The following is a 22,387-nucleotide window of genomic DNA, read 5'->3' as shown; positions in this document are numbered from 1 at the left end:
TGTTTCTTTCTTTAGGGATTAGAAAGGGATGGTACACCATTTAATATAAAATTGTACTGTGGTCTGATTGTGACTTAAGGGCTTATCACTTTGTATTTCATTATAGAAAGATGCTCTTTTATAACCATGATAGGAATTTTATGCACAGTGGTGACTTATGCTGAAATTCTAAAATAATTTAGAAGCCTAAACATTTGCTGTGAGATACTTTTACTTGGTTTGAATCATTTTTCAAAGTAGTAGATTTTTGATATTGATGACATTAAAGAAATTATTGTTTCCTAGTGTGTAAATATTGATTAATATTTGCACTAAAAACAGAATAAAAACACTATAAGAATCTGCCTTTGAAAAGAGATAGCTCAGAAATTCAGACTTCCTTGAGTCCCTCCTAAACTCCTCATATAGGCTTACATGCTATTTAGTTTATGAATTCTTACTTATTTTCAGTAAAGCACAGTCACACTGAAAATGAAACTTTTTTTTTTTTTTTTTTTAACGAAAGTTTACTCTTTGGAATAGGCAAAATGGTCTTATGGCACAAACACCTAGAAGTATAAAAAGAGTAAAATATCCCTCCTCCTATGTCTGCATTCACTCTAAGTAACTTGTGTAATTTCTTTCTTTCTTTTTTTTTAAAGATTCTATTTATTTATTTGACAGAGAGAGAGATCACAAGTAGGCAGAGAGGCAGGCAGAGAGAGAGAGGGCTTCCTTCCTTCTGAGCAGAGAGCCCGATGCGGGGCTTGATCCCTGGACTCTGAGACCATGATCTGAGCCGAAGGCAGAGGCTTTAACCCACTGAGCCACCCAGGAGCCCCGTGTGTAATTTATTTCTGATTTTCTTTCTGAGATTTAACAAAAAGTACTTTAAAGCTAATGCAAATACATGTTCTTTATATTTTTTTACTCTTCTTAAAGCCCTAATGATGATAATGTATGTGTGTACAGACACACACACACACACACACACACACCCTAGACTCACACAGATACCATTTGCAATTTATTCGTTTTATATCTTGATACCTTTGCATGAAGATATTCCTTATTTATTTTATTTTATTTTTTTCGATATTCCTTATTATTTTTGAATAGCTGCCTAGTGCATAGTGTTCTGGTGTTTGTGTGCTACTGAAGAGAGCACTTCATAGTGTTCTAGTATATATAGATGGATTAGAGTTTATATAATCAAAGCTCAGCTGATGGTTATGTAGGTTATTTTTTCAAACAGTGCTTAAAATCTTAAACCTCTGTCCTTTAACCTGCAAGTAAGTACAGTGGACCCTTAGGAACAACACAGTGGTTAGGGATACTGACCCCTTGGCAGTTGCAAATCCACAAATAACTTTGACTCTTCCAAACTTAACTACTAATGGTCTCCTGTTGACCAGAAGCCTGATGACATAATTGGATGATTAACACATATTTTGTATGTTATATATATTATTTGCTGTAATCTTACAATTAAAGTAAGTTAGAGAAACAAAATCATAAAAATGACAAAATAACATTTGTGGTAGTGTACTGAGCAGGGAGCCCAATGTGGGGCTTGATCGCAAGGACCCTGGGATCATGCCCTGAGCCAGAGGCCAGCACTCAACTGATTGAGCAACTCAGGAGCCTCTCTTTGTCCAGTTTTAAAATGAGTTTTTGATGCTATTATTTGCAGGAGCTCTTTTTATTTTAGGGAGATTAGCCTTGTTCTGTGATTTGCAAAACATCCTTTCTTGGTTGGTAGTTTGACTTTTGACTTAGTCATGTAGAAGTTTTTGATTTTTATGTAGTTAAATTTCTGAATTTTCTCTCTTTTTTTCTTTTATGGCTCTTGAATTTTTAGTTAAACTTTATAAAGGCTTACCCCAACTCAGGGTTATAAAAGAATTCATCCTTGTTGACTGTATGGCTTTATTTAACTCTGATATGTTGGAACATACTACAAGTACAGTGCGAGAAATGGAGCTAATCTTATTTTAGTCCCCAGTGTTAGTTTTCCCATCACCATTGCTTTTGATACTGTTTGTAACAATACATTATTTTGTATCTCATTCTTGCTGTTTTAAATGCTGCCTTTTTATTTTTATTATTTTTTTTATGCATTTTTTTTTAAAGATTTTATTTATTTATTTGACAGAGATCACAAGTAGGCAGAGAGACAGGCAGAGAGAGAGTGAGAGAGGGAAGCAGGCTCCCTGCTGAGCAGAGAGCCCGATGTGGGACTCGATCCCAGGACCCTGAGATCATCACCTGAGCCGAAGGCAGTGGCTTAACCCACTGAGCCACCCAGGCACCCTAAATGCTGCCTTTTTAAATGTATTTCTTTCATGTGTGTTTTTTTAAAAGATTTTATTTATTTTTTTGACAGACAGAGATCACAAGTAGGCAGAGAGGCAGGCAGAGAGAGAGAGGAGGAAGCAGGCTCCCTGTGGAGCAGAGCCCGATGTGGGGCTCGATCCCAGGACCCTGAGATCATGACTTGAGCCGAAGGCAGAGGCTTTAACCCACTGAGCCACCCCGGCGCTGCTCTTTCATGTGTTTTGAAGTCATCTTCTAAGTTTTCTTTTGTGTTTCATTTATCTGTTTATTCATGTTATCAGTACCAGTGTTTTAGTTATTAATGCTGCATAGTTGCTTTTTAGCATCTGGTAAAATAAGTTACCTCCTCACAACTCTTGTTTTTCAGTTTTCTTTGCTACTCTTTGAGTAAACCTACAGGACTTCTTTTCTGCCTCTGAGTGGATTTTTAAAGAATTTTTCCAAATTTTATTTGACTGTGCCTCTGTGTTGGTGCGATTTAAATAATGTTCATTTAAAAAAATAAAAAATAATTTTCATTTCTTAGGGAAACAGATCAGTCAGGAAATGTTAAACTAATGGGACGAAGACAACTACAGAGACCTAAACCCAATTTATCAAGGGCAGTTGGGAAGAAATCTGTTCTTTCACAAGGTAAAACAGATGCAGAGAGCAAGAGTTTACATGCAGAAACTTCATTTGAAAAGGTATGGAATAAGACTCTTTATAGAAAATAAGATTACAAAAATTTTCCCTAAGTAGTTGGGAATAAATTGTTTAGTTGATAATTACATGATAATGTAACTGATACTAAAACAAAGGTGCGAGAACTTATACATGAATATGAAATGTATCTTATCTCCTGTTTATGCATTTAGAACCTAGGACATACCATTTCAAACATACTCATTAGCAACAAATCTCTTTTGTTTAACATATATAAATTTTCAAAAATTAAAAAAAAATTTTTAAGATTTTTATTTATCCATTTGAATGAGAGTGAGAGAGGATAAGCAGGGGGAGCGGCAGAGGTAGAGGGAGAAGCAGTCTCCCTGCTAGGCAGGGAGTCTGACTCAGGGCTCTATCCCAGGACCCTGGGATCATCTGAGCTAGAAGGCAGACTCTTAACTGACTGAGCCACCCAGTTGCCTCAGGTTATTATAATCTTGTAAAATTCAAGAAAATTGGGAAAGTACAGATTATTTTAAAAATGAAGACAAAAAGTACTTGTGATCTCATTATCCATCTGCAACCAACATTTTAGCATATATCCTTCCAATTTTTCTATTACAGAATTTAGTAGTATTCAGTTTTATCTCTTTCTTCAGTTCTTTTAACATTTCATAAATATTTTTCCATATTATTAAATATCCTTTGAAAACATGGTTTTTAGTGACTTCATAATATTCTGTCAATGGGTAAAACAGAATTTAACCATTTACTCATTATAGAATATTTAGTCTGTTCATGGTGTTTGACATTTTATATAATATTCTAGTGAACATTCTTATAGTTTGTCTAAATATTTACTTAGAATCTTAGAAATGCTATTATAGTATGAACATTTTTTTAGTAGATTTTATTTATTTGAGAGAGAGAGAAAGAGAGAGAGAGTGCACCAGTAATAGGAGCAAGGGGCAGAGGGAGAGGGTGAAGGAGACTCTTTACTGAGCAGGGAGCCCAACATGGGCCTTGATCCCAGGACCCTGAGGTCATGACAGCAGTCGAAGACAGATGCTAGCCAACTGAGCCACCCAAGTGCCCTGAGTATGAACGTTTTTTAGGCATTTGATTTCATATGGGCAAAAGGATATACCAATTTTTGTTCCTGTCAGTAGTAGGTGGAATTATATGTTTTATAGTGTTCACAGCTGCATCGATGATTTATAGAACTATTATTATTAGAAGAACAAAAAATGAAAAGTCATTGTTTTAATTTCCATTTATTACCAAGTTTGGACTTTTTTATGTTAACTCAATAAAATGTAAAAAATTGAATTTATAGAATCATATGGAAAAGGATAAAGTGAATACATTGGACATTTCTGGAATGGAGAATACAGAGAGAGAGAACTCAGAAGCTGAGACTGTATCTATGTAAGTATTTAGGAAGTAGAATTCAGGTAGATTTTAAGAGTGACTGTAATAAGTTCTGTACTGGATAATGTCTGAATTTTACTTCCATTTAGTGTGCTTAAGTCTTCTTTTAACTGTAGGTGTATTGAAACATTTCAGTAGTGCTCTTTATGCTGCTGGAGAAATAAATTATGATACAGATCCATTGGGTATGCAGTTACATTTCTTCCTCAACTTACTAACAGGATTTTACCAAAGTCTTACTAGATTAATTAATGGTTAAGGTACATGTTTCTGGATAGCAGGTGGTTTCAAAGGGAATATTTAACTAGGAATGCACATTCAGAGTAGGTCTTATTCTAATATGAATTTGAACCATTGGATTCTGGACTGTATATTTATGCCATAATCTTTGTCTAGGGCCCTGGAGGTATACATTACAAACTAGTATTCTTAGTGGAGAATGGTATTAAGTGTATGTCCAATATAGATGTTTTTCAGTTTTGTGATGAAATTATTTTTATAGTTGGGGTTCCAGAATAATGTCTGTCCCAAAACGTTAAGGTTTAGAAACAGGGTGGGTATCTTTGAGGATTTTTTTTTTTTAAAGATTTTATTTATTTATTTGACAGAGATCACAAGTAGGCAGAGAGGCAGGCAGAAAGAGAGGGGGAAGCAGGCTCCCTGCTGAGCAGAGAGCCCCGATGTGGGGCTCGATCCCAGGACCCTGGGATCATGACCTGAGTCTAAGGCAGAGGCTTAACCCACCGAGCCACCCAGGCGCCCCTTTGAGGATGTTTTTGAGGACACTTGTAATTATTTTTATATTCCAGATGGTTTACTTATTTGTATCATGGAGAAGCACTACTGAAAACAAACATGTAACTTCAGAATAACCATAGTTCTATTCTTTTGTAGTTCTGGTTTGAGTGAAAAAATTGGTCTGCAGGAAGATGATCAAACAAAGATTGTCAGACCAGCACGACTAATGAGGAGCCGATTGCAAAGGCCAAAGCCAAATGTAGGTAAAGCTGCTGAAAGAAAAATTCTAGCATCACAGGAAAAAATTGAGGCCAATGTAAAAAAGAATGAAAGTGAATCCTGTGTTGCTAGAGATGTAAGTACTCTGATTCTTTGCAATTTTTTTGTTAAACAAGTACTTCAGCCTTCTTTTACTCCCCTCTTTAAATAGCAAGACTGTACCGTTGTATACATTGTATATTAAATTTAAAGCCAAAATCTTAAGAGCCAGCAACTTTGCTACTTGTAAATCTGTTTAACTCTGAGCAATCTAGATTTTGAGCATTTACATAATGGAGCATCTGCTTTGATCTTACTACTTCATGTTTACTTGCCTCCCCCCTCCACATTATTTAGGTGTTTAAATTATGCCTCCTTTTTGCAATTTATTTATGATTGCCTCCTTTTTGAAAATATAGCTAGATATGTGAATTTTAGCTCTGGCTTAAACACAGTAAAATGTTAAAAGCTTCCTATTAAAATAGAATTCCAAGAGCAAAGATGATGAATTTTAGGTTATTTACATAATAACTAGTCTTTGTGATGAGGGTAAGAGTTCAGATCATAGTTATATTTGAATTTCTTTCGTTAAAATTCTCAAGGTCTATACAGTAATGGTACTAAGCAGAAGATAGACCCCTGGGAATAATTCTAAGAGACAAGACTGAAGCGCTATAACTTGCTTTCTGATTAAGAGGAAAAGAATGAGGGATTTGAGATTAGGTAGAAGGTGTAGCTTATGAGATTTTTTAAAGATATTTAAATAACATTTTGAAAAGTGTCCTTTAAGAGTGTCGTTGAGTATCATTTTATAATTGTGAAATGTTTACCATTTTCTTTATACTCAAATTGGACAAAGTTTTCAATGCAATTTTTTATAAATGAGTGTTTCATTGTGAAACCTTAAAAATGTGTTTGTTGTTAAGAGTCCTGAACAAGTAGAAGATCAGTCATGTAAAAACGTTGACTTTGAAGACATCCCATTACAATCTGAGAAAGAAGATAATTTTTTCCAAATGAATGTTAATGAATGTGTAAGGTAAGCATCATCGTAATGGTTATGTAATCTTTGAATTTTGTATGAGGTTTTAGAAATGTTTAATCAATTTTTTAAAACAAAAGCAAATCAGATAGATTTTTTATGATTAAGATTACATGAGGGGCGCCTGGGTAGCTCAGTGGGTTAAGCCGCTGCCTTCGGCTCAGGTCATGATCTCAGGGTCCTGGGATCGAGTCCCGCATCGGGCTCTCTGCTCAGCAGGGAGCCTGCTTCCCTCTCTCTCTGCCTGCCTCTCCATCTACTTGTAATTTCTCTCTGTCAAATAAATAAATAAAATCTTAAAAAAAAAAAAAAGATTCTTTCTTAAAAAAAAAAAGATTACATGATATTCACTATATAACTAGACTTTTCAGGGCAATTTATGTCATAGCTTTTTTTTTTTTTTTTTTTTTTTTAAGATTTTATTATTTATTTGTCAGAGAGAGAGAGCACGAGCAAGCAGAGTGACAGGCAGGGGCAGAGGGAGAAGTAGGCTCCCTACTGAGCAAGGAGCCTGATGCGGAACTTGATTCCAGGACCTTGAGATCATACTGAGTTGAAAGCAGCTGTTTAAGCAACTGAGCCACCCAGGCATCCCATAGCTTTTTTCTAATTTCTTAGTTACTAGTGATTTGATGAGTTGATTTACTCCTCACAAATTAGACCTGATTAATATGCATATTAGATTAAATGTCTATGTTCAAACATGAAATGCAACTTACTTTCTTCTCATTGTTTCTTTGGGATTAGATTGATCCACATATGACCTTTATTCACATAAATTTTATGAAAACCCATACATGGAAACCCATACTTCTTTTAGCCACATGCGTTTTTTTTTTATCTGTTATGTTCCCTCTGGAGGGTACCAAACAAAATCTATGGAATTACTAGTATACTTTAGAAAATGTTTTTCCTTTAGAAATATTCAGTGTGCACAAAAGTAGTGAGAACAGAATAGTGGACTCCTTGGCACTACTATATGTAGTTTTGTGTGTGTGTGTGTGTGTGTGTGTGTGTGTGTTTTTAAGATTTTATTCATTTATTTCGTCAGAGAGAGATACAGCTACAGAGGGAACACAAGCCGGGGGAGAGGGAGAAACAGGCTTCTCACTGAGCAGAGAGCCCGATGCGGGGCTCGATCCCAGCACCCCGGGATCATGACCTGATCCAAAGGCAGCCGCTCCACGACTGAGTCACCCAGGGCGTCCCACTGTTTATTATTTGTTTTCTTTTGTTTTCCTTTTAAATATTTAATTTATTTATTTGACAGACAGAGATCACAAATAGGCATAGAGAGAAAGAGGGAAAGAGAGAGAGAGAGAGAGAGAGAAGCAGGCTCCCTGCTGAGCAGAGAGCCCAATGTGGGGGCTTGATTCCAGGACTCTGGGATCATGACCCAAGCTGAAGGCAGATGCCTAACAACTGAGCCACCCAGGTGTCCTTTTAGTTTCAACAATTACTAGTATTTTTTCAATCTTCACATTCAAAGTCTAGCCTTTCTTCTACTTTTTTGTTCAGGTCATACTTCAATATGGCTATTTGAGATGCTGGTCAAATCTGGCCATATAAATGCATTGCTTAACTCTTAAGGCAATGCATATGTCTGGATAAAAGGAGGGGCCAAGAGGTAGGAATAGTAGACATAATTTCGTCTAGCTCCATTGCAGAGGACTGGAGACTCTTAGCCAGTATTTGAGAAGGATTGTGTGGTTGACAATTAGGTACGGTTCAGAGCCAGTTGACTACTACTCTAATTGACCTTATTGATAGATTTCTCTTTATACATGTCTGTATGTGAGTAGATATTTTAAAAATTCATTATTTCAAAACATGGTTTTTTCCCTCTCCTTTAATTTTTAGGTTTTACCCTGAGATGCCTGAGGCTTTCTTAATTTATTTTTTAGTTGAGAATTCCTTGTCTTTCAGTAGTATTTTCTCAACCATCCTTTCTTTAGCTGGCAGTATGGTTTAAAATTTGATTGTATGTTTTTTTTTTTTTATATACATATATAGTATTCAAGAGGATAAGAAGGTCCCAGTTCTAAAGACTCGATTTCAGAAACCAAAGCCAAATATAGGAAGAGGAGCTAGAAGAAGAGAAATTTTCTCAAAGAAAGAGGTGTCAGAGGAGATTGAATCTGGGCAATTTGCAGCACCTGTGAGAGAAATTACAAGAATGGAAGAAGCCTTACCAACGGAGAGCATATCAGTGGAGGCTAATTCTACTAAGGAAATGGAGTCATATTTAGGGAAAACTGAAAGAGACAAGTCTCCCAGAGAGAAGATACCAGAAATGATGACCAGCACTGTGGAAATGGAGACAGATTTGAAAGAAACAGGAGGAGAGGTTTCCCCAAGGGACACTATATCAGAGGTGTCTGATATCACTGAGGAAAGAGTGAAGAATTTGGAAGAAACTGGAAGAGAGGTTTCCCCAAGGGATACTGTATCAGACGTGTCTGATGTCACTGAGCAAAGTGTGATAAATTTGGAGGAAACTGGAAGAGAGGTTTCCCCAAAGGATACTGTATCAGAGGTGTTTGATGTCACTGAGGAAAGAGTGATAAATTTGGAGGAAACAGGAAGAGAGGTTTCCCCAAGTGATACTGTATCAGAAGTATCTGATGTCACTGAGGAAAGAGTGATAAATTTGGAGGAAACTGGAAGAGAGGTTTCCCCAAGGGATATTGTATCAGAGGTGTCTGATGTCACTGAGGAAACTGGAAGAGAGGTTTCCCCAAGGGATATTGTATCAGAGGTGTCTGATGTCACTGAGGAAAGAGTGATAAATTTGGAGGAAACTGGAAGAGAGGTTTCCCCAAGGGATACTGTATCAGAGGTGTCTGATGTCACTGAGGAAACTGGAAGAGAGGTCTCCCCAAGGGATACTGTATCAGAGGTGTCTGATATCACTGAAGAAATATTGGCAGATTTGGAAGAAACTGGAAGAAGAAAAATATCCCTACAGGAAAATGCCCCAGAGGTCAGCACTATAGATGAAGTAGAAACACATTTAGAAGAAACTGGAAGTGAGGTTTCTGTAAGGGAAAATATACCAGAGATTGTTGATGCCATTAAGGAGAGAGAAACACATTTGGAAGAAACTGAAAGAAGAGAAATAGACATAGAAGAAAAGGCCCCAGAGGCTAAGACTCAAGGTGAAATGGAGACAGATTGGAAAGAAATTGAAAAGGGAACTTCCCTGGGGGAAAAGGTACTACTGGGGATCAGTGCCACGGGGGAAAGGGAGATTGATTTGAAAGAAACTGGAGAAGGAGATCTTTCCCTGATGGAAAAGGTATCAGGAAAGATGACTGCTATTGAAGAAACAGAGGCAGAATCAAAAGACACTGGAGACATTTCCTCAAAGAAAAGCAGATCAGAAGAGATTAGTGCTCCTGAAGAAATGGCTGCAGATTTGGAAAAAACTGGAAAAAGAGACATTTCTTTAAGGAAATATGGAGCAGAGGAAACCAGGACCTCAAGGCAAAATGACACAGATTTAATGCAGAGCAGTAGTAGTTGCTGCAGCACTGTGTCTTCACTAACTATCAAAGTATGTATTTTTCTGTTCTTTAGCAAACCTATTTTTGAACACTTTTTCAGGGAAAAATTATCAAAATAAAAACGGTGATTATTGCTCTTAAATCCCACAAAATTTAAAATCTCTAAAAGCTTTGAAGTCTTTCCCAGCCCTAAATTCTGTGTTTTAGGACCTTAAAGAAACTATGTATCTTTTAAAAAAGTAACTTAAAAATATATTTAAATGTGGTTAAGTTACTGTTCTTAATGTCAGTTTGAAGTTACTCTTCGCTAAAAGGAGTGTAGGGAATTAGACTGGATTAGTGCTAACTGTAATGTGAACATGTAGTAGAATTATTTCTTTTGACCAAATGTCTTTCTTTTTTTATTTCCTGTCCCACTCCACTTTTATTTTTTTATTTTTAAAATTATTTAAGGAGAGCAAGTAGGAGGGTGGACTAAGCAGACTGCTCTGAGCATGGAGCCCAATATAGGGCTCGATCTTAGAACCCTGAGACCATGACCTGAGCTGAAACCAACAGTCAGATGCTTGAGTGACTGAGCCATCCAGGTGCCCCCCACCTTCCCTCCACTTTTAAATTTTCTTTTTTCTTCCTTTTTAAAAAATATTTTTAAAATTTTACTTTATTTTAGAAAGGGAGAGAGAGCACTTATGGGGTGGGCCTTGGAGAGAGTCAGAGAATCTAAGGCAGGGTCCGCGCTCAGCATGAAGCGCTTTGTGGGGCTTGATCCCACACCCCTGAGATCATGACTTGAGTTGAAAATGAGAGTTGGACGCCCAGCTGACTGAGCCATCCAGCTGCTTGTTTCCAGTGGGGCTGCTTGGCTGGCTCAGTCGGTGGATCATATGACCTTTTTTTAAAGCATGTGACTCTTGATCATGGGGTTATAGGTTTGAGCTGCATGTGAGGTGTAAAGATTACTTAAAAATAAAATCTTCAAAAAACCTCAGAAGTTTACTTGAAGTTCACATGATTGTGACATTTTCCATTTGTGCTGATTTCCTGTGACTATTCCTCTAGAATGTTAGCAGTGAAGTACTATCCGTGGTGCAGACACCTGAAGAAGAAAAAAATTCTGAAAAGGAACTGTCAGGTCACTTGAGTTGTTTGGAGACTTCTTTACAGACTTCTGAACCTGATAAAACAAATGACAAGGGGATGCTATCTCCAGATGTTCCAGAACAGTTTTCAAATACTAATTTAAGGTATAAACATATTGGTCTGTGTGCTTTTAAAGACAAATCATCTTTGTTTTTTATTTAAAAAAATATTTATTGGAGGGAGAGAGCAAGAGCAGGGAGAGGGTAAGGAGAGGGAGAAGCAGGCCCCCCACTGAGCAGGGAGCTTGATCCCAGGACCCTGGGATCATGACCCAAGCCAGAGGCAGACGCTTAATTGACTGAGCCACCCATGTGCCCAAGACAAAGCATCTAAGGAGACATTTTCGGATTATCAGTAAGATTTCAAGATTTCTATAGCATAGTGTTAAACTGCTTCAGCTCTGGAATGATAGGGAGAGAATTTTGAGGTCATTATGACACTAGATTGAGAGAATTACTAACATCAGAATTGTATGTAACACATACTCCTAAGTCAGTATGGGTGTGAGAGCTGGTATTTTCTCTTTGCAAAGATGATAGGCTTATATTTCAGTTGTACTCCTTGTATTTTTCAGGATCTGCCAAATAGCCCAATTTGTTTACCTGTTAAGAATTAGATTTAAAGGGACATTGGGGAGGGAGTGTGTTAATGGTGAGTGCTGTGAAATGTGTAAGACTGATGATTCACAGACCTGTTCCCCTGGGGAAAATAATACATTATGTTAATAAAAATATTTTTAAAAAATTAAAAATAAGAATTAGATTTAATATTTATTGCCAGTTTCTCAAGTTGTCCTAAGACTCTGTTCTCATTGCCCCTTCAACTCATTCTAAAGTTTGATAATCCTTTTTCCAAAAGCAAATCTCTTCCTCAAGAGCAGAAGCCACTTGAAGTTAAACCAGCACCTTTTATGAGAAGTCGATTCAAGAGACCAAAACCGAACTTAGCAAGAGCAACTTTAAAGAGAGAGACTACAGAAGCAGAAAAATATGTACATGGGAAGAAATTGGAAACTGATAAAACTGAGACTGTTGTGGTGCAGCAGACCAGTGAACAGGTGAGTACTCTCCCTTCTCAACATGTGAGTGCTATTCAAGGTGGATATTTTTTGTCTTAGCTATTGTTACTAAAGTAAAACAGCTGGGGTTAACATTTAACAGATATTTTCTCATATAATTTCTACTGCATGTGATACTAGTTTGCCATAATTAATGTGCCTCCTTATTCCATGTGGTTTTGTAAGAATCTTGTATCTCTCATGATGGGCAAGTATTTCATGGAAAGGAATTTAAGAATCCTGGGATCTAGTAAGTTTATTGCAGGACCATAGCCAAACGATGCAGCTAGTTTCTTCACAGGAAGAATGAGTTTGATAGTCATACTTCATTTTATATTGTTGTTAAGGTGAATTAAAAAGTTAAAAGCTTGAGAAGAGTTAAAGGACGTGTTTTATTTACTTTGTTAACTTGGTCCACAACAGATTAAGATTGTGTATATAATATCAAAAACCTTGAATGGAAATTTTAACATTTATAAGTTGAGTGTTCTAAATATAAAAGTACTTTTTTGGCCATGAAGATGGCAACAGGTACATGAGGAGATGTTCAACATCACTAATCTTCAGGAAAACACAAATCAAAACCACAATGAGTTATCACCTCCTACCAGACAGATTAACTAGTATCAAAAAGACAAGGAATAGCAAGTGTTGGCAACGATATGGAGAGAGAGGAAGCCTCATGCACTCTTGATGGGAATGTAAATTGGTGCAGCCACTGTGGAAAACATTATGGAGGGCCCTCAAACAATAAAAAGAATTATCATATCCAGTAATTATAGTACTGAGTATTTGCCCGATATGAAAAGACTAATTCCAAAAGATAGATGCACCCTTCTGTTTATCATAGCATTATTTACAATAGAGAAGATAGGAAGCCAACCAAAGTACTCACCAAGAGGTGAATGAAGAAGAGTTTTATATACACACGTGTACACACACACACACACACACACACACTGTGATATTACCCAGCCATACAAAAGAATGAGATATTGCCATGTACAGTAACATGAATGGGCCTAGAAGTCCTTTTTGCCAAGTGAGATTCTGAGCTAAGAGAAGTAAGTCAGAGAAAGACAAATACCATACATTTCCCTTACATGTGGAATCTGAAAAATAAATGAACAGAAACAGACTCAAATACAGAGAACAAACTGGTGGTTGCCAGAGGAGAAGGAGGTGGGAAGATGGGGGAAGTAGGAAAGGGTGATTAAGAGGTCCAGACTTCCCAGGGCTGCTGGCTGGCTTAGTTGGTAGATATGCAAACTCTTGATCTTGGGGTTGTGAGGTTGAACCTCATGTTGGGTATAAAGATTACTTATAAATCCTTTAAGAAGCACAAATTTTCAGTCATGAAATAAGTAACAGATAAGCACGGTATAGGGAATATACTTAATAATATAGTAACATATGTAGTGATATAGTAACGTATGGTTATATATAGTGACTATAATTACTGTGGTGAATATTGAGTACTGTATAGAATTGTTGAATCACTGTGTTGTGCATCTAAAACTAATAAAACATTGTCAACTGTACTTTAATAATAATAAAAAATCCCAGTTCATAAAAAAGATAATAAAATGATGTATTTTTAAAAAAATGCAATTTTGGATTAAAATTCTTTTTGTTTTATTTTTATTTATTTTTAACTATTTGTTCGAGAGAGAGAGAGAGAGAAAGCATGACGGGGGGAAGGTCGGAGGGGGAAGCAGACTCCCTGCTCAGTCGGGATCCCCATGTAGGGCTCCATTCCGGGACTCTGGGATCATGACCTGAGCTGAAGGCAGATGCTTAACCAACTGAGCCACCCAGGTGCCCCAAGTGTTTTAAAATAGCTTAGTTCTGGGGTGTCTGGGTGGCTCAGTTGGTTAAGTGTCCAACTCTTGATTTTGGTTTAGGTTTTGATATCAGGGGTGTGAGTTCAAGCCCAGTGTGGAGCCCATTTAAAAAATAAATAAAGAGGGCGCCTGTGATTGAGTGCCCGGCGGGTTGCCCGCTCAGCAGGGAGTCTCCCCCTCCCTCTGATCCTCTCCCCTCCCATGCTCTCTCTCTCACCCTCATGCTCTCTCAAATAAATAAATTTTAAAAAATCGTTAAAAAAGTAAAACAGCTTAGTTCTTACAATGCTTGAAAATTTGTATTTTTTCTTTCTGTTCTTAAATTTTAAAAAGGTGTATCTTTTTTATTGATTATTTTATCTGGTTATAGAAATTGCAGATTGAAAAAATACATAATCTAAAAGTGAGAGTCCATTGTGATGTCCCATTTCTTCCTCCCAGGTTAATCAGTCATGTAACTATTTTGAGTATGTCCACCCATTCTTTTCTGTATATATACTTATTTACATAAAAAATAAAATGTGTGGATATTTTCTTTGTTTTCCAAAAATGGTGTTATAACTTGCCTTCTCATATTTTTCACTTAATATTATGAACATATTTTTGGATCAGTATATACAGATTTATCTTCTAAATTGTTCTGTATTGTTCCACTATAAGCAAATTATAATTTATTCAATACCCTGCTGGTAGGTTTGTCTTGTTCCCAGTGTTTTGATTTTGTTCATTGCTTTTTGGGGGGGCTATTAAATGGGTATAGTAAACATCTTTTATGTACTTTTCCATATACTTACTTGAATATGTTTGTAAGATACATTTCTAGAAGTAAATTTGCTGAGAATTAAAATTTTAGTAGATACCTTTCTGTTGTCCTCTGCAGAGACTCTACTAATTTATTTTGCTCGTAGTGTATGAAAGTTCCTGTTTCCCTATACTTTTATCAACCCTCAATGAAATTTTCCTTACCTGCCTTCTAGGGTGTGGCTTCCCTAATGACATCAAGAGAAAAAGACAAATCAGGTCATAGGGAGGAGGAGACTGTAATATTACCGTGTATACAGACTGAAAAGGACCGTTCACCTTCAAGTTCTTGTGATCCTGAAGCCATGTCTCAGCCTGTACAGACCCAGGAAAAGGAATTAGTTGTTTCTCTGGGGTAAACAGTGATACTTCTTTGAAAATCTAAAATATATGTATATTTTAAAAAAAAAAAAGCAAAGGAAAATCTAAAATATGAGAGAATTCTTCAAGTATTTCTTCATTGTTACTAAGATGTGTTAATGTATTTTAAAAGTGAATATCAAGAATACTTGGTTTATTTTTATTTATTTATTATTTTTAAAAAGATTATTTGAGAGACAGAGAGTACTCAGGGAGGAGGGGCAGAAGGAGAGGGAAAAAGAGTCTTAACCAGATGCCATACTGAGCACACAGCCCGCTGTGGAGTTTGATCTTATGACCCAGACATCATGACCTGAGCCAAAACCAATAGTTGGATGCTTAACTGACTGCACCACCCAGGCTCTCCAAGAATACTTGGTTTATTTTTATTCATGTGTCAGACTGTCTAAAATAGAAAATCACACTGAGTTAACACCTTTTGATGCTTACCTGCCTGTATTCACTATTAGCTACTTAGGGTTTTATGCAAACCACTGCATTTAAAAATACATGTATATAAGGATTGTATTCATTATCTTCTTAAAAACTGTAGTAGAAAGATGCCTGGGTGGCTCAGTTGGTTAAGCATTTGCATTAAGTTAGGGCATGATCCTGGGGTCCTGGGATCAAGTTCCACTTTGAGTTCCTTGCTTAGTGAGTCCCTGCTTTTCCCTCTCTCTCTGCCTGCTACTCTCCCTGCTTCTCCCTGCGTATGCTCTCTCTCTCTCTCTCTTTGTCAAATAAATAAATAAAATCTTGACCAAAAAAATTGTAGTAGAGTTTTAACCATTTTTTATATAGATGGTCTAGTGTTATTAATGCACATTCACAAAAATGCACATTCATGTTGTTTTGCAACAGTTACCACATATATCTCCAGAACTTTTTCATTTTTCCAACCTGAAACTTCACCCGTTAACAAGAATACCCCATTCCCCTTCTTCCATTCCCTGGCAACTACCTTTATACTTTCTGGCTCCATGAATTTGAATTTACTACATTACACAAATTCATTACCTTTTCAGGATTAAAATAACTATTTTTTTAAAATAAAAGAATATATATCATTGAAGTAATTTGATTTTATAGTTAGAGAAGATTCAAATTTTATGTTTTTACAGTAGTTTTCATCTTTTTACAGTCCAGCTCTCTCTCTTTCTCCCTGTCCTCTCTTCTAGGGCTCATAGAACAAACACTTTTCAGCAAGAAGTGAAGGAAAGCATTATCCCAACTGCTCGAATAGTAAGGAGCCGACTTCAGAGGCCCAGACCAAACATAAAAAAGGCTGTACCGAGGCAAATAGAAAAAGGTGAAGCTGAAGGCATAATTAAGGAAGAAAGAACAGTAGTACAAAAAGATGAAACTAAAAAGTTCTTGACTGTGGTAAGTTATTGTTATGTAATTGAGTCTTCTAATGCATGTTAAAATACGAAATGGCATCTCAGACTAGGTTTAGAATATAAGCACGTGACACTCTCATCAATGAATATATAACATATCTAGTTCTGTTCTAGATTTACCATTCTAGATTTTTTTCAAATGAAAACAGATTTTCCCCCTAATTAATGAACCTATTCATTATGAAAATACTCAATTAATACAAAATATTATAATAAATTGAGGTAACCACTGAAAACCTTCTGACGTATCTTACTGGGTATATCTCCATGCATGCATGTGTGTACACTTATGTAAATTTAAATAATACAATCTCTGGGGCACCTGGCTGGTTCAGGTGGTAGAAAATGCAGCTCTTGATCTTTGGGTTGTAAGTTTAAGCCCCACATCAGGTATAGAGATTACTGAAACGTAAGATAATAATTTTTTAAAATAGTAAAGTCACTGCGTACATGGTTTTTTAAAAAAATATTTTATTTATTTATTTGATAGACAGAAATCACAAGCAGGTAGAGAGGCAGGCAGAGAGAGAGGAGGAAGCAGGCTCCCTGCTGAGCAGAGAGCCCAATGTGGGGCTCGATCCCAGGACCTGAGATCATGACCGAGCTGAAGGCAGAGGCTTTAACCCACAGAGCCACCCAGGCACCCCGTACATGTTATTTTTGTGACTTATATTTTACTTAATATATTAAGTGACTTTTCATGTCAAGAAGTATAGAGGTATATCGTTTTTCATTGCTGCATAACATTCTGCTGTTTGACAGTTTAACCAATCTTTTTTTGATATATCTTTTGGTATAAATCTAAGTAGTGTAATGCACTTTTCAACAGATCTTATTTCTTTGTCCTTCTTTTTCTCTGTCTACCAAGGGGAAATCTAGATTTAAAGCCATTGTAATCTTGTTTGAAACCTCTCTATCCCCAGAAGAAATCATTGAACTTTTTGGGAAAAATTTTGGGGGTGAGGTGGGAGGGCTGGTAGGCGTTCACAACAGATAATTATTTAGTTTTTAAAGTGTCCTGTAAACATAATAATTGCAGTAATTGAAGCTTCTCTCTGAATTAGATAGTTTTATTTTGGACAAAAAGTGAACATTGCATACCTAGTTTGACTCTTTGTTTTGAAAAACTCAATATCTAATGATTGAAATATTTTGGGAGGTATTAGAAAAAAAAATGCTACCATTCTTTTGTCATTTTAGCCAAGCTCTCCAGTTGGAACTGAAATTGAAGTTGTATCCTCCAAAGTTTCAGAAGGTATAACGTGTGAAAACCAGAGTCACATGGTCCTTGCAGAACCTCTTCATCTTAACAAAATAAATGTTTTAGATGAAAAGATGAGGTAAGTTTGCTTTTAAGCAGAAAAGCATAAAACTTCTGAAGATAAAGGTTGGAGAACTTGACATCAAGAAAATTTTGTGAAAGGTTAAAGCAATACTTAATTATGAAATGGAATTTTTTAAAATTTTTATTTTTTAAAAATTTTATTTATTTGACAGAGACACAGAGAGAGAAGGAACACAAGCAGGGGGAGTGGGAGTGGGAGAGGGAGAGTCAGGCTTCCCGATGTGCAGGGAGCCTGATGTGAGCCTTGATCCCAGAACCCTGGGATCATGACCTGAGCCGAAGGCAGGTGCTTAATGACTGGGCCACCATGTGTCTGAAATAGAATATTTTAAATATGCTTCTTCAAATACTATAAGAATTGCATGATTGATATTCTCTTCATTTATGATTTCTCCACAAAGTTTGACGAGCCTCCTCATATTTTATTTTAAAACTAAATTTAATAGTAGACAAGTTCTTAAGTTCCTGGTATATTTAGAAATTTATATCCTACTGACTAAATTCATACATAGGAAATGCTATATCCTAGAATATCCCAAACCAAATGTTAAGAATGATATCTTTTAAATGAGTTAGACCAGAAAGGTGAAGATATTTCAGTACTACCACTTTTATTTATTACTTAAAATCTGCTTTATTATTACTGATACTACTTTTTTTTTTTTTAAAGATTTCATTTATTTATTTGACAGACAGAGATCACAAGTAGGCAGAGAGCAGGCAGAGAGAGGGGGAAGCAGGCTCCCCGCCAAGCAGAGAGCCTGGTGCAGGGCTCGATCCCAGGACCCTGAGATCGTGACCAGAGCTGTAGGCAGAGGCTTTAACCCACTGAGCCACCCAAGCGCCCCTCTGATACTACTTTTTTAAAAAAAAGATTATTTATTTTAATTTTTTTTAAAAAATTATTATTATTTTTTTATTTGACAGACGGAGATCACAAGCAGACAGAGAGGCATGCAGAGAGAGAGAGAGGGAAGCAGGCTCCCGGCTGAGCAGAGAGCCTGTTGTGGGGCTTGATCCCAGGACCCTGGGATCACGACCTGAGCCGAAGGCAGAGGCCTTAACCCACTGAGCCACCCAGGCACCCCTCTGATACTACTTTTTTAAAAAAAAGATTATTTATTTTAGAGTGCAGGTGCGCATATATGTGCATGTGTGTGAGTGAGCAGGGAGGGGGCAGAGGGAGAGAGAGAGAAAATCTCAAGCATTCTCCCCATTGAGTGCCGAACCCCATGCAGGCCTCGATCTCATGGCCCTGAAATGACCTGAGCCAAAATCAGGAGTTGGACTCTTAACCAACTGAGCCACCAGGCACCTTAATACTATATTATGATTAGCAATGATCAAAAGATGCTTCATTGCAAGGGTACCACTATAAGGAAGACCCAAAAGAAGTGAAGGAACAGCAGGTCCAGGGGTTGTCGAAGGGGAGAGGGAACAGCAGCTTCGCAGTACTTAAGGCGAGAGCATGCCTGGCTTGTTTGAGGAACGGTGAAGGGAGCTGTGTGAAATGGGGAAAAAGAAGGAGAGTAGTAGATGTAGGAAAGGGTAAAGGCAGACTAGGGAGAATGGCAGATTATATTGTAAGGAATACAGACCATTGTAAGTATTTGATTTTGACTTACTGAGCCTTTAAAGATTAGTGACCTTCAAGTTCAGCCTTTCTTAGTGCTCTCATTTGTCATTAACTAGCTAGACCAAGAGGATTTGAATGGCTTGTTCAAAATAAACACTGGCAAATTAGTTTTTAAACTTAAGTTTTCAGGATTTGTGACTTTCAGACTAGCAGATTCTTGTAGTTACATCAGCAGACTTTCCTGAAAGAAACTTTACATGTTTCAAGAGATTTTATGCTCAACTTTTGTGTTTTTTAATGAGAGAAATCAAACTTTTAATTTTTTTATGGAAACCCATGCTCCAGCCCACCCCAACCCTTTTTTTTCCTCTTGAAAACCCTTTTTCTATTCATGAAATTTATTCCAGCTCTTCACTTTATCATGACTGATGCTTTCTTCAGAGTAAAAATCTTTATAGTTTTAAAATTAGGTTGTTCCTAAGTCCAGTATTGTCTTATTGTCCCTTTTGACTTAAGTAGTGTGTTAGGTTTATATATTTATTTTACTTTTACTTGCCTTTGTAGAATCACAGGTGACTGTAAATAACTTACTTTAAATATAATCTGTTTTCCTAAATTCATTGGCCTACATTGGAATGTATTTAGCTAGCATCATAACCTTGTTAGAATATCCAGTGAACTTCCTTGGTGTTTTGCTGCCAGAAGAGCTTGGCAGAGTTGGAACATTGGGTAATGTAACTGAGTATTTCTCTGCTAGGTAATTTGTTAGAAATATTACTTAAGATTAGTTTTTAAGGGGCACCTGGGTGGCTCAGTGGGTTAAAGCCTCTGCCTTCAGCTGAGGTCATGGTCTCAGGGTCCTGGGATCGAGCCCCACATTGGGCTCTCTGCTCAGCAGGGAGCCTGCTTCCCTTCCTCTCTCTCTGCCTGCCTCTCTGCCTACTTGAGATCTCTTTCTGTCAAATAAATAAATAAAATCTTAAAAAAAGATTAGTTCTTTAATATAGATGTTTTCAGAGAACTCCTGATAGATACTTATATGCCTAATTTTCTTTATAATATCCAGGTTTATTTTAGTTTTAAGCTTCTCTAATTCAGAATTCAGATCCTTGCCAGTTATTAAAATATTTTCCAGGAGAACTTAAGATAGCTCTTCAGGGGTTGTTTTGGGAACTATACCTACTCTGTTGAATATTAAACCTTGTCTTTTTCTGATTTGGCAGACACAAAATGATTATTTTGAGATCCTGTGACAGTGGCTATTAGTAAACCTTTTTCCATAAACTGATAGGTCTGTGATGGGAGAATGGACTCTGGCTTTCAAGCCTGGTCTCCAACCAGAAGGACCAAGGATGTTGTGACATTATATATTTGTTCATGTGTCGGAGCCCAGTTGAAGATATTTGTTTAAAGTACCATTGTGGGGGCACCAGGGTGGCTCAGTTGGTTAAGCTGATGCCTGCAGCTCAGGTCATGATCCTGGAGTCCCAGGATCAAATCCCGCATTGAGCTCCCTGCTAAGTGGAGAGCCTGCTTCTCCCTTTCCCCTGTGCCTTCCGCTCTGCCTATTTGTGCTCTCTCTCTCTCTTTTTTTCTGTCAGATAAATAAATAAAACCTTAAAAAAAAAATACCATTGTGAAATTCATGTTCAACTACTGGCAGGTTTTATTTTTTTTTTTTGTATCTAGTTATCTCTCTGAAAATTACTTAATGTACCATGACACTACACACCAGAATCTATGAGTGAAGTAAAAAAAGATTAATATTACTGAAAACTATTTTCCAGATTATACAGAAAATGGAAATTATAAAAGCTTTTATATTCTTTTTATCAGCATATATGGTTTCATTTTATGTTCTTGGTTTTAAAGCCAATTTATATGCAGTCCTTTGAACACAGTATTGGTTTGTGTTCCAAATTGTTTGATATAACAGCTCTCTTGTCGATATGGGATTCTGATTTTGGTTTTTCATCATAATTTGTACTTCATTCTAGACATGAACCTAAAAGGTCTGTTCCTAGTCCAGCACATTTGGTAAGAAGGCAGTTCCGAAAGGTTAAGCCAAATTTGGGACGAGCACATGGTAAGAAAGATGAGCCAGGCATAGAAAAAGACAGAGCAGATGAGAGTGAGGCAAGGAAGCCAGAAGATAATTTGCTGCAGCCCCGAGATTCTGACACCCACCTCCTTCAAAAAGTAAGTTTGAAAAAAATACTTTTTGTTAGTGGGCTCTGTTTTGTCAAAATCATGAAGGAGATAATTTTTAAAAATATAGTTTTGTTTTTTGTATTATAACTAATTTTATAAAAATTGAGTGACCTTCTAATATTATAAAAAGTTAGAAACCAGTCACTTGTATGTGTGTAAACTTAGAGCTGTAGGCCTAGCCACTGAACCAAATGATCATAAATATTGTTTCCTTGGTAATATGAGCTGTTTCTTCTTAAACTTAAGGAAAAGGCTGAGTTTCTGACATCTTTGGAGGTTTCAGCAAGAAAAGATTGTGTCAATTCCACGGAGGCTACTTTGGCCAAAAGCAGTGCTCATTTAGAAGTTGGACCATCAGGAAGTGCTGGAGGAAAAACCGTAGGGGATAATTCTGTGTCTTCAGTTGCTGAAGAGCCATGTCTCAGTAGACTATCAAGGTAAAGTTTTATTTAACAAATACTTTCAGAATAAGAAATAAAAGTAACTTTTTATGGATGTCTTGCCATAACTTATTGGTAGAGTAAAAACATGGTTTGTTAAGAAAAGTGTAGATTGGTTGATAATTACAGGTCTTCTCCTTTCCCGCTTAGGATTTTTATTTATTAAAGTTTACCTTTTTCTGATGTTCTTAGGAAGATTTTTCTTTCCTACAGTTAAAATTTCTGGATATTGAGTATATTAGACATGAGTGGAAGCCTGACCAAAGTAGCAGTA

General features: G+C 36.7%; 1 protein-coding gene across 1 annotated transcript in view; it reads left to right on the top strand.

Moving 5' to 3' along the window:
- BDP1 (B double prime 1, subunit of RNA polymerase III transcription initiation factor IIIB) overlaps window positions 1–22,387 on the top strand; it is a 96,316-nt gene that overhangs the window by 35,113 nt on the left and 38,816 nt on the right. The window contains exons 13-24 of the mRNA XM_044267515.1: window positions 2,843–3,002; window positions 4,301–4,392; window positions 5,290–5,488; window positions 6,318–6,430; window positions 8,447–9,989; window positions 10,999–11,183; window positions 11,938–12,136; window positions 14,958–15,136; window positions 16,320–16,524; window positions 17,742–17,881; window positions 21,460–21,661; window positions 21,920–22,110. Of these exons, the coding sequence (XP_044123450.1) occupies window positions 2,843–3,002; window positions 4,301–4,392; window positions 5,290–5,488; window positions 6,318–6,430; window positions 8,447–9,989; window positions 10,999–11,183; window positions 11,938–12,136; window positions 14,958–15,136; window positions 16,320–16,524; window positions 17,742–17,881; window positions 21,460–21,661; window positions 21,920–22,110 (3,408 nt within the window). The remainder of the gene's footprint in view (window positions 1–2,842; window positions 3,003–4,300; window positions 4,393–5,289; window positions 5,489–6,317; window positions 6,431–8,446; window positions 9,990–10,998; window positions 11,184–11,937; window positions 12,137–14,957; window positions 15,137–16,319; window positions 16,525–17,741; window positions 17,882–21,459; window positions 21,662–21,919; window positions 22,111–22,387) is intronic.

This window comes from Neovison vison, chromosome 1 (genome assembly GCF_020171115.1).
Source record: "Neovison vison isolate M4711 chromosome 1, ASM_NN_V1, whole genome shotgun sequence".
Classification (NCBI taxonomy): Eukaryota; Metazoa; Chordata; class Mammalia; order Carnivora; family Mustelidae; genus Neogale; species Neogale vison.
Note: the sequence above shows the minus strand (reverse complement) of the source record. Positions and strands in the feature narration are given on the sequence as shown.